This window comes from Bombus fervidus, chromosome 3 (genome assembly GCF_041682495.2).
Source record: "Bombus fervidus isolate BK054 chromosome 3, iyBomFerv1, whole genome shotgun sequence".
In the NCBI taxonomy this organism is placed as follows: Eukaryota; Metazoa; Arthropoda; class Insecta; order Hymenoptera; family Apidae; genus Bombus; species Bombus fervidus.
The window spans coordinates 5,165,232-5,179,073 of NC_091519.1; the positions used below are offsets into that span (position 1 = coordinate 5,165,232).

General features: G+C 27.4%; 1 protein-coding gene across 8 annotated transcripts in view; it reads right to left on the bottom strand.

Annotated features, from left to right (window-relative positions):
• Positions 1 to 13,842, bottom strand: part of Tomosyn (syntaxin-binding protein tomosyn) — a 73,559-nt gene that overhangs the window by 47,432 nt on the left and 12,285 nt on the right. For all 8 annotated transcript variants that reach the window (XR_011799475.1, XM_072000279.1, XM_072000278.1 and 5 more), the window contains exons 2-5: positions 11,621 to 11,718; positions 9,432 to 9,614; positions 8,949 to 9,083; positions 4,696 to 4,759 (exon numbers count right to left, since the gene is read on the bottom strand). Coding sequence is in view for 7 of the 8 variants with exons in the window: in XM_072000279.1 (XP_071856380.1) it covers positions 4,696 to 4,759; positions 8,949 to 9,083; positions 9,432 to 9,614; positions 11,621 to 11,718 (480 nt within the window). In the remaining variant the exon portion in view is untranslated. The remainder of the gene's footprint in view (positions 1 to 4,695; positions 4,760 to 8,948; positions 9,084 to 9,431; positions 9,615 to 11,620; positions 11,719 to 13,842) is intronic.

Genomic DNA, 13,842 nt, shown 5'->3' on the forward strand with positions numbered 1-13,842 from the left:
AATAGTTAATGAATATCCAATTTCAATGCTGCATCTATATTTCTTATTAATGTGCTTTATGATAATTTGCAAAAGTTAATTGCAAACGACTGCTATGTTTCAAATAAATAAAATAAGTATTTATTATAATTTTATATTACCTTACAAATTGTTTTTAATTAATTTACAAAAATCCATTTTTTTCTATCAACTAACGTAAACTTTCGTTTATGTACATCGCGCACTGTATGCAAATTTTATTAAATGTAGATTAGATATGACATACAGGAATTTATTAATGATGTAAAATTATTAAACAATGTAACAATTTTTACTATCTGATAATACTATACAAACATCCCTTTTTATTGAAATTTTCATATTCGATCAATTAGAGTGAACAGTGACATATATATACTTTTTCTTTTATCTCAATGAAAAGAACTATAATGGTTCGATTGAATTTTTTCCTGAATAATAAGTTCAAACATAAACTAAAGCAGACCATGATATTGAAGAAGAGCAAAAAAAAATGGATTTTGTTAATATAACTACTGTTACTTCTACAAAAATGTTTTCACTTTCTATTTGTGTAAACGATGTTGTGCAATTCTTTTTTTAATCACACAATAAACACTTACAATAGAATTTCTTCAGGTCATTTTTTCTAAACTTCAGTATTGTTATGTTACACGTGTTATACCTTTAAATAATATTATAATATATGTCTAACATTTTTCATTTTATAGAGGCGGATCTCTTTTATATAGTACACTCTTAAGTTGATCATAAAAGTTTCTTAAATCATCGTATGATGATATAAAAGTATAACTTATACATACAATGAGTACATAGAAATCGCAAAGCTACATAAAGATTTAATAAATTGGTTAAAACCTACATATTTTCATTCTGCATTTTGAATATTAAGTATTCTTAATAAGCATTTCGTATACGCATTATTAACCCTCAAATTAGTATTGTTGGATCGTAGATGACATATAAAAGCTTAGGTTAAATATTATTTTGGAGTACTTGATATTAATTTGTATTCTGTGTTCTAACAATTGTGATAATCAATAGTACTTATCATGTAAAGTACTGAGTACAAATTAATATTAAGTACTCTAAAATTAAGTAACCTAATTCAACCCTAATTTAAACTATTATGGTTACATATGATCCAAAGATAATTACAGTTTAAAGTAATTCTTAATTGCAAATAGCAACAAATTTTTTACAAAACATTTTTCCATCTAAATCCTGATATGTAATTATTATGAGACTATATCTATCGCTTTTGAGATAAGTCAAATAATTTAAAAAAATGAAATTTCAAATCCTTTGGAATTTTATATGCAAAAAGCGATACATTAATGTCCCATTAATATTGAAATCAACAAATCCATTATAAGTTTTGATTTCTGTCGTTCTACGAGCGCAACTCAAACCGATCAAATAAATACAGCAAATTCTACTGAGCTAAAAAACAAAATCGAAGCGATAAACCACTAATTCAGTTAACGAAACAAGGTTTTTACAATTTGTTTTTCTTTCTGTAAAACTGAATCCAAAATGAATTCGAAATGGTTCTCCATCTCACAAGGTTTCGCTGTATTTAATTTACCGACTTAGAACATTGATCTTTGGTTTGGTTTATCTTCGAAAGGACATGAAGCAAAGTCAATATTAAACAAGTCTACCTTACTTAATATTAACAGGACTTTGTTGTAGTTTTCAGATAAGTAATTCAATTTTTCAATAATCCAGATGGATAAAATTGAGTGTCTAAAATTCTCCTTTTAATCTGTTATACGAACATTGCACATTACTTTTTTTACTTGTTTGCTCTTAAATTGGAGTACAACTACTTTTTGCAACAGACAAAAAGGTACTTCACCTCACAAGACAAGCTTGAGACATAGTCCTGCTGGCCACAGATTTCAATGACATTTGCTGTAATGATAGTTCTATATGTAAAACGTATGTAAACGTATCTGTAATTTTAGTCTGAAATAATCGACCAATTGAGAAAAATGCATTTAATGTTTGAAAAAATCGCATATTTCCTGGTATCCAAGTATTGGAGGAGGTCATACATTAACGATTATAGTCTAGCAGCAAACCTAAAAGAGTTCGAGTTGCTTATCTCAGGTTCTCATTCAGTTGGAAGAACTTCTTTCAGCACATTTACTTTAAATATTACAATTATGAAAGAATGGATTATTTTATGTGTTTCTTGCTATAAGAATCATTTCTTACTTATTATTAATAAAACGATTTATTAAAAAGAATAGTATATAAGGTGACGGAAAAAGATATAGTACTTACATATAATATAGTAGAGGGGAGTATAAAATATGTAATCAATATATGTCCTAAAAGTAATCCTCTCGGTGTAAAGTCAATTTTTATTATTTATTAGCGTTCCATATCATGATCATATTTTGCTTCTGATACAGAGGAATGAGAATATTTTCAAGGTTGTAAATATAAGATTGTTACTAATATCAGCCAAGATTACTTCATAGACATAAATATGGTACAAATCCTCCATATTCATCCAGTTTGGTAAACGTTATTTTTGTGTTGTTAACAATGACCATTCGTTATGTTGTGTATGGTCTCGTTAATGAAAACACGTATGCAGCCCGTTACTTGCACACAGAAAAACATCCCAATAGCTATATCCCTCTCGTAAATTGATTAAAAAGTTTCACCAACATTTATGTACTGATAGAGAAAAACGTGTTTTGAGGATGGTAGAAGAGAATCCAGAAATAAGTTCTCGAAGGATTTCAGTGGCTGCGGGTATCAACGAACATCATATCAACGTTGCATTGATTCACCGAACTTTTTAAAAACAGTTACTTTATCCATGTAATAAAATTGATTTTACAAAAACGATTGCGGTTTACAATCCTCTGTGCTATACTATAAATAAGTATTATAAGCCCTTTAGGTATAGGACCCCTTTTTTATCACCTTGTATACTATTCTTTTTAATAAACTGTTTTATTAATAACAAATAAAAAATAATACTTGTAACAAAAAACACATAAAATAATTCCCTCCTCCATAATTGTAATTTAAATTGTTATTTAAATTGTCATTCAAAGTAGGTGTCCTAGAACCTATACGTTTATTTCACATATAGAATTATCACTCAAATCATCGAAATGAGTCAAGAGATAAGAATCAAGTCTGAAGCTTCTCTTATTAATCATCAGTAATTAAATTTGTTGTATCATTTTCCCAAAACTTGTTGCATTATATACTCTGCTTTATCGCTATTTCAAATGTGATGTCAAAAGTACTGATCTTTCTGACTGTCGTTCCTTTTGAAAAATCTCTTGGTATATAGTGGACTTTAAAAAAAGTCATTATTTATAAAAGTTAGCTTGAACTTCTATAACCATTATAATTTTAGCGATCTCAACAAAGATAATAATAAAATATAATAATAAATCCCTCCCACGATGTTATGTCTATATAAGAAAAAGAAATAAAGGTTTTAAAGTTTATATTTGAAATTCATATTTTTACGAAAATATGTATGTAATATGTTTCTGAATAGTATGGAGAAGTTTATTTTATATAGTTCAATATGATCGTAGAAACTATATTATACATATGTACAATCAGCAATTATCCAGTTAAAATATCTCTAGATCACTAGATTTGCAAATAGAACAACAGTCAAGTGAAAAAACGGTAGTAATATAAAGTTTGAATTAGTACCAGAACAACGAATATTATATTTTGCATATAAAACTTCAAGAAGTTTTGACATAGTTTATCCTATCATACATATATACACATATTAATTCTGATATTAACAGTATCAAATTAATGATGAACTTGTGTAAAATGTATAAAAAGATGAGTGATTATGATCACGAGCTAAATTTTTATTAAGCTCTTGATGTATTCTGTGACTAATGCAACACCACTATGCTTTATTGAAGCGATACAAAAGTAATGGGACTTAAAAGTTTGAAAAAAGGGTGTGATATATATGAGATACAATACAATACGATAAATACCATTTTTCAAAGATTGGATATCGCAAGAAAGATTGGACATAGCAAATACATACATACATTCACAATTTAGATGTGTACAATGTATTGTATATATCATTATTTTAAATAAATATTAATATCTAGACAATGAAAAAGAAAATTAATTCAATTGTATAAAAAAAACTGAATGGAAAATTTCGATTAACCGGGAAATATATTAATCTTTATTCTATTGCGAGTTAAGAATAGTTTTACATGAGTAAATTTCAAAGAAAATTGAATGTGTTATGTTCAACAATGAATACTGAGTGTTACTCTTTTACTTTAGGTGTATAGAATGAATATGAAGATAATAACGATCCCATTACTTTTACATCTATACGACACACGTATTAGTAACACATTAAATGATATGATTCTATCAGAAAGAAATTACTTCGTTAAATCATGTTGTACGACAATAATAGCATGCACGCATGCACACACACAACATGCAAGCACACACCTCTGAGTCTTGTTACAGATAACACCTTAAAGAATATTTATAAAAAATGTTGAAATGAATCTTGAGAATATCCTAACATCATGATTTCATTTCATAATTCGACATAATATTGAAGAATGTAAGGTATGATGTCATGGTAAGGATGGAGAATAATGCAAAATAAAACGTACTCAAAAACACGCGTACCTTGCTCAAATCTAAAGGATTATCACTCAAGTGTACTACAGCACCAGGATGGGTCTTTCTAGATCTGGAAAATATATATACATATATTATATACGTGTGTGTGTATGCGCGCGTAAGCGCGCGCGTGCATGTGTAGTTGTATGTACGTGTTGTTATATTTATTTGGACAGTATTCGTATACGTAATCTATATGCCTATATCTTTGTATTATATTCATATACTTTAACATATGTATATCAGTTTTTAAAAACGTTCGAATATCAATTTTATTATAATTCAACATTTTTCCTCAACTTTACTTAAATCCTTTTAAAATTACTAATATACTTCGATATTTGTACAAGTTAGTACGATATACCTATTGTGATCTACGAAAATAATAAGCTCGAAAAGATAAAGAAATTTAAATGAGAGATTAAAACAGATGCACCAAATACGATAAAAGCTGTGCTCGTGTGTAATGCGTAACATATACATAATAAATGTCATCTTATAAAATCCTAAAATGATATTTTGGAAACTAAAGCAGACGAATTAAAATATCCTATAACTATAATAATGTTGCATTTGTTGAGAAAAATTTAAAAATAAAATCATAAGCGGAAAGAATTGATAACACATAAAAACACTAACACGTCATAAATTATAGGTAATGAATAAATATAGGAAGTTTAAATTTAAGAATAACAGGTCAGATTTTACTTTCAATATTATCATTACTATATTACACTATAAGTGTATTTCCTTATATTCTTAGACTGCAAATCTTGTCTATCTAGATATTCATATTATTCCTGTTATAAAAAAATTATTTTATTACAAATATCAATGCGTCGTATATATAGCTTAGGAAGAAGCTTTTCTAAAATATTTTACTGTTCATTGCAACAATTTTCAATTAATCAATGTACAATTAAATGTCATATAATTGTATTCATTTGTTCAAAAACTTTATATATCTTATAAATAATAAAAAAAATTTCAAAATAAATAAATATTATATGTATTACATGTGTGTGGATTATATTTATATACCTTTTTTTATACATGTGTATTTTATTTTCGTTAGTAATCAGAATATAATGTATTCTATAGGCAAATATGGTATCTTAGAGAGCTGCTATTCTTAAACCTCGGTTATTTTTAATAACATAAAATAAAATTCATTCTTCTATTTAATGATTTAACAAGAATATTCATTACTGACATTTTGTTTTCTTCCAACATTAAGAACTTGCATCTTCTAATTTGCTATATATTTTAGTATTTTTTACGTTCAATCACTCTGAATTTACATACCGATGAATAGTAATAATTATCACTATGAGCTAAGCTATAAGCTATATGTTTATATGATTAGAATTAAAACTATAAGCTATATAATATATTAGAGCAGCAATTCTTAATCTTTTGTTTAACGATCTTTCGTTGAATCACCTTCAAATAATTCTTTGTTATCGCAGGTCCCCAAGACATAGTTCAAAATTTAAATTTGTAATATGTCTGAAATTCGTATACTTAAAATACTCATTAATTGCTCATCATGAATAACTTCCAAATTTAGCGAGAATAGATTTAGTATAGATAAATAAATATGCATATTCCACAGATTAAGAACCGCTATATTAGAACTATAATTAGAAGCTATGATAAAGCATTGTACATATTTTTTCTTTAAAGAATATAATATTTACGATTAAAATAAAGAAATAAATACTCCATAAGAGTAATAAAGATGAATTAAATCGTAAACTAATTTCTTAAACTCCCCAAAGTTGGCTGATTTGATGAAATTCTCGTACAAAAACATATTATTTTTTATCTTTACTTCCTAGTGTAAAAAATACCTTTGTAATAACTTAAAGCAGACAGTTCAAAGATCGATCGATTTTAACAATAATTCCATGATCTTTTAATTTGATCGTTTAATGTAATCTTTTAATATGATCATCAATGATTATATCGACGTTCCACCACTTCCTTTTGTGTAAAATTTCTTTTTTCCTGTTTTACAGTTTGATAACGAAGAGACAATTGATAACGTAAGACTCTTTGCTACTGTTAAGATTCTTCGTAAATATACTATACGACACACTGATACTTTAATTGCACAAGATTTACAGTTAAATTCACATATGTATCGTATTCAATATGTTATATTTGATCTTGGAATCTAATTTTTACGAATGACATTATTTCCCATCCTTCTTGGATAATGAAGAGCCCTCTGAAAAATTTTACATAATAATTACTTATATTATATTGATCATTTTCTTATTATATATTTTTAACAATTTGAATTTGTACACTCATGTTATTTTTTTATTTATATATGAACTCTCTCGTCTTTAAGTAAAATTTCAATGATCAAAAATTTTAAGATCGATCTTGCGTATATTATTATTCTTCATATTAATGTTCCCTTCATACATTCACACATTATACATATACACACATTCTAGTATGACGTACTTATGATTGCAGATCAAATTCCTTAATTCTAATTTCACTCATCTTTTTCGAAATTGCTCCAATTGGCATAAAACGGCAACAGTTAAATTAACGCACGTTATAAAATTTATTAATGTTAAAATATAGTTACCTTTCAAGAAATTATATTAATACACTGCATATTATGCGCTCATATATGAACTTCAATAATCTAAGAAAATTGTGTTTTATTTCAAGTTAAATAATTAAATTTTCATCAGTTATTTAGAGTGTCTACTCAATATTAAGTGTTTTTCTTTATTTTACCGAAATTATTTATTTTTTATCGTATTATACCAACTTATATTCTTTCCAACATTCCAACAATAACGTAAGCTAAATGTAGATATTTATACGAAATGTAAAATAATACTTCTGTTTTACGTTAAAATAATCAACACATTAACAAATTATTATATACGTATAATAATTTTTTCATTCAATCATTTATACAATATATGTAATTGTTACAATTCAAAACTGCATATGAATAATTTTATGTATTTAATTTACGAGATATATATTTAATATTCGCATCATAAGTTGTCCATTTAATATACAAGATGGTCCGTTTATTTATGTAAGGTCAGCTAAATATCACTCTAAATTATGATGATACAAAAAATATTTTTTACATAACGTGAATGGTATCAAAGGACTAAGATTTGATAAGAATATTTTTTTCCAGGGATATTTTTTCAGAGTTTTCATGATCTTCGACGTTTTTATTTGCATATAACTGTATATATATTTTATTCTATCATGTAACTCATGTTACATGTGAGAACAAAAACTACTAGAAACGAAAGAAATGAAAGAATTATTGTAGATACAATTAACCACAATCCACATGTGAGTCTAAGAAGACAATTTCAGCGTGAAAGTGGTATTTCCAAAATGGGCATAATACGGATGCTTCAAGAAGAAAAATTTTACCCGTATCATCTATCTTTACACTTTACAGGTCCTTCATGGAACAAATTTCGTAAATAGTATGCATTTTCCTCAGTGAGGTTTGCAGCAAAATGAAAATTACCAATCATTTTTTAAAAGCGTAGATATTACTGACTGACGAAGCATCTTTCACCAACCATAATCAGTTGAATCTGACAAGCATGCATTACTGGTAAATCAATGGATAAAGAAAAACTGTGGAGTGCAAATGTTTGGGGATTTCGATAGACATAAATGATATGTAAAACTTGAATTTTTGGAAATCGGTCATTTCAAGGTCACGTTATTATACATACCTGAACGTATTCTTTTACCAACCACACGATGTAATAAATCAAAATATACATATAGTTGTATACATAAAAAACATCAACAACCTTGGAAGCTCAGAGGGATAACCTTGGGAAAAAATATTCTTGCCGAATATCAGTCCTTCGATACTATTCACGTTATGTAAAAAATATTTTTTGCATCATCACAATTCGAAGAGATGTTTAGGTGACTTTACTTAAATAATTTAATAAATTTAATAAAATAATTTAATAAAAAGACAAATTCTATCATAACCGCTTTTAGTGGGAAATCAAACTGTTCATTTCTAAATCGGAAAATAATCCAACTATCGGAATAAGTAAGAAAATATGTATAGGACTAAAGAAAAATAAAGACAGTTTGAAATAAGACGTACATAATAGCAAGTATATGTCGCTGCCGCTGTTTATTCTACACATGTACGTATGATACTGTTCATAGTTAGGATATTAATCATATTTAGCTTAAACTACTTAGACAAACATTTGCGTACTTACACTTCGATAGCCTTGTTCCAATTAATTACATATCCAGAAAGAACAAACGTCTCGATATGAAGTATATGAATATTCCCTCGTTCCGTACCGACATATAACCATTTACTTTGTAGCGGTAAGTGGATGCATGTTATTCTGTTTGAAATAGAATGAATTATTCTTCATTATCTAGAAAAATCTTTCAAATATGAAAAAGATTTCAATATGTAACATGAAAGAATATATGAAATTTATTGTTTAATGATTAGGTGAAATAAGAATCTATTCGTTTTTAAAAGTAACGAGTTACCAGTCATTTAAAAATAATAGTCAGTAATAATTACTTCTATCATCTATGTTTTATTTTTTCTCGTGTATTTTATATAACAACTGAAAACGAAATAAAAGGCAAAACTAATATCATTGGTGAATTACTAACATATGCAATAAGAAATACATCTATACTATGAAATGAAAATCAAAAATGTAAATGAAAATACTGACCTTTCTCTTTGAAATTTGAGACTCTGCACAACCTGTGGTATTTTCTGTCGGAAATTCCATAGATGCAAAGTGTCATCTGCGGTAGCGGAAACCAATGCTCCCTCGTTGATTAAAAACTGTAATTGCACCACTGCTGTACATCCTTCGTGTCTTACATGTGCATCTACACCTGGTCGACCCAAACTATTTTATCACGTTTTAGTTAAGGAAAATCAAAAATATCTATTTTACAAGCCTTGTTAGAGTCTATTTTATCACAGTTTAATAAATTGTAAATGAACAATATTTTGTATTTATCTTATAAATTATGATTAATAGATACATTTAATAATAAAACTCAATAAAACTCAAGACTAATTAGCATAGTATACTTTTTGAAAACAGTTGGGATAATTAATATAAACATAAATCTGAAACACATTTTACAAATTTCATCGTTTTACATTGAATATTTGGCAAATTATTAACATTTAATATAATATATATAAAATAGTATGAAGAACAGATTATTTATGAAACAGATTCCTACAATAATAAATTAGAAGGTTTTCTATAAAATTTAACTTACGCTCCTCTAGTGAAAGATACCAAATATTGGTAAAAGCTATATAAAGGCGATGACAATGTGTATAATGCACAAATACAAATAGTACAAATGTATGAGATAAAGACTCGTGGGACTAGGGAAGAACACGTATCCCCTTCAACCTACTAATCAAGGAAAATGAACTAACTCGTCACTCGGGTTTGCCAATCTCTTGAACATGATAATTTTCGTATTTTGAAATCTCCTACCTTTCTGTGTGTCGTTCCATTTCTATAAAAAGTAAATTACATCATACTTATTTGTCGTTATTAATTATAATTCCGTAATTGTATAAACTTCTGCTTACAGGATAACTCAATTAATAAGTTAATTAACAGAAATAAACGAAATATATTGTAAATAAATCAAGTTATTCTCTGTATCTCTACATCATATCACTTCTAGCACACCATGCAATCATTGATTTTCTGCATTCTTCATACATGCACAATCGATTCTTTGTAGAGAGTGTTCAAAGATTTTATTGAGCAATAAAGCGCACCGTCAGATGAAAGTAGTTACTTTGTAGCAACTGCCTGTCTCGATAGCAACTAGGAAGCTTATCGAGCTGTGATGAGCATTCACTACATGGTAAATCTTTAGTCAGAATAGACCAATAAAAGCACCCACGTGAAAGAACACATGGTTGACGAACCATAAACCAACTGTACGGAGTAATTAATCCAATCAAATTGGATAAGTTTACTCGATATGATTCTTTAACAATCTTATAGACATCTTAATAACTCACTAGAAACATAAATGTAAGAGTTAATCAAACGACAAGAAAATTTTCACACAAAGAGATTCGAATGTCTTAATCATTTTGCCATATGGATATCCCTTTTGCTATTTTCAAAATACATACGTAATATCTTAGTACTACATGCAGCTATGTGAATAGAGACATAACTATACAAATTACAACTTCAACGTATTATGTCTGATTATGTTACGGAAAGATTCTTCACTACTTATATTTGATAACCTTCCATTGTATTAAGGCTTTTTTATATGTACTTTATAATACAATTTAAATAATGTTAAGAAACGCGCTATTTTTTTAAATATGTAAGTCTTTAACTTGCTGTTTACATTATAAAACACAATAAATGTCATTTATCTTGAAGAAAGTTTTAAATAATACATTTAGTACATTTACTAAAGAAGAATACCATAATGCAATAAAATATAGTTTTGTGAAAAGAAATTTTATGCAAACATAAAAACGAGTTATTTTTATTCTAAAATTCAAAAGTTACTCTTTGCATTTTATAACAGATACCATTTGACCATATATATTGTATATCATAAGAGAGAACATTTTAATTTAGCATTTGTCACTGATAGTATACGTTTCCTTTTTTAGACTCTTTCAAAGTTATTTTCAGAATAATTTGTCATAATCTTTGCAATTATCTATTATTAATATGGTCTGTTTTATAATTAGTCTTCTATTTGGTCTTGTTAGGAATTTAAACATGTAGAAAGCTATACCTGATTGGATCGTATTCATTTTGTGTTATTGCACTAGTGGATACTCCTTTGTTCTTTTCCCTTTACCTAGTTAAATTGACCATATTAACACATTATGAAAGGATACATCCTAAGAGATCCAGATTTAGTGCCAATAGCAAGAAGTCTTTGAACTGGATCGAATGCCACTGCTGTCGGCTGATGTGGAAAGCCATGTCTGAATGTCTGAAACATAAAGGCATTTGTTTCAATTCATGTTTCCTGCTTTAGTCAACTCAAAGTCTATTCAACCCCACCAAGGGCTGCAGAACGATATAAGATAAAAGATAGCATTGTTTCTCTAGTCTCCAATGTATATATTTAACTTAGACTATACAAATATTCATACTATAATTTCAATACTGCTAATTCTGCATTTCATTTGTTTCTCATATCGACTATGTACTTTCAACAAATCTAACATTTAGTTTAAACCATTAAGACGTCTATATGATCAGTTACAAAACGATTCGGACACTGTACAATTTTAAATTTCTGAGTTATACATTTTCAATAAATGTACAAGGATCAATAAAAATATATTACATTATGTTACATTACGCTATATAGATAACAGTAAAATGCTTGTGAGTTATTATTTATTGTTATCCAAATATTAAAAGAGATACTAAAAAAGAGCGAACTTTATGTCACAAAAAATTTCAGACACAAGATATACTGCCAGTGTTTATATATAAGGCTTGTAAACAATGCTTTGTTCAAGTCTGAGCACGTCGGATTGCAAGTGGGCACTAACTTTGTTACCAATTTGTTCAGAATGAGCCGCAACAACCGATATACAAGTTTTGAAATAGTAATATTTCACTACGAAAAAAAAATCAATTTATGAAAGAGCGAGTATGCTAAAGAATGATTTAAAAAACATTTGGAAGAAGAATAGAAACAAATCAGTACTGATTATTTAAAAAAAAAACCTTATTTCCAGTACACTAAAACGTTTGCATCATGTCAATGGCATCACCATGACAAATTTTCGTGAATAATCATTATTAGTTTTATGTATTTAGTTGTTGTTCAGTTCTATGTATATAATTATTATTAGTATCCGAAACTCCTTGACAAGATATAAAGACTCATTCTTCTTCACTGTTTCTTTTAATATTTAGACAAAAATAAGTAATAACTCAAAAGCGCTTTTCTACTGTTATCTATATAGAATAGTGTAATATAATGTAATACATTTTTGTTGGTCTTTGCATATTTATTGAAAATATAGAGCTTAAAAATTGAAATTGTACAATGTCCGAATTTTTTGTAATCATTTCTTAACCTTTAATTTCAAATTAATATTTTATAATTATAGATATGTTATAATATTTCAATTTTAATATAATGTTTCTTTATATATAAAAATATTATATAAAATTACCATGACAGAGTTATACCTAGTATATGTGTAGCTGTCTGAATACAAAAGAGTACTTATACAGAGTTTTGGGAAGGCATACAGAAGGTTTTGCAAAAAGAGAGTCTAATACTTTGTATAAATTTATACATTTCTTGAAAGTAATGAAACATAACTAATCATCATAGATCCACATACTTCTTTAGATATATACTCCTTTCGTGTTTCATATTCGTATTAAATAACATTTTATTTGTAAGTTTACTACAATATGCATCACTCACGATGTATAATATGCATCACAGACAAAACTCTTTGAGTATCCATAGTCCACAGTAAAAAATTCAAAAAAATCAAATCTGGTAATCGAAATCGTCATTCTGTTGAATCTCTTCCTACCATCCATATATTATCAATTATCTGATTTAAATATTGACATGTGTGTCGGATCTAAAATTTGATGTAATATCGAAAGGATTAATTTTAGAACCTATGTTGATTAGATATTTTTAATTCCCCTCGATGAGTACCTACTACAAGCTTTCAAAGTCTTCTTTTATAACATTCTGTACGAAGATTTAGACTGATAAGTACGAGATTATGTTGTGTTAGCGAATCACGATTTCCGGTCCAAGAAGTGAATAACGAAGGAAGTTGTTTTCCTAACTTTATCACTGATTCAGAGTACATACTAATTATGCAATACCATGATACATGTATGATATGTATATATGTTTCTACATTCTGCCTCTCTTATATCGTATACCTTATATCTATCTCTATATCTATATCTCTAAATATATTTATTTATATATATTAATTTTGTATTTATTTATGTAGTATATTTACAACAAGAAATTCAATCGATTCACGAAGAAAAAAGTTTCGTTTTTCTTTTTTTTAAATACAAAGACAGCCTAGGAATATCCTTCAGAACATACTCA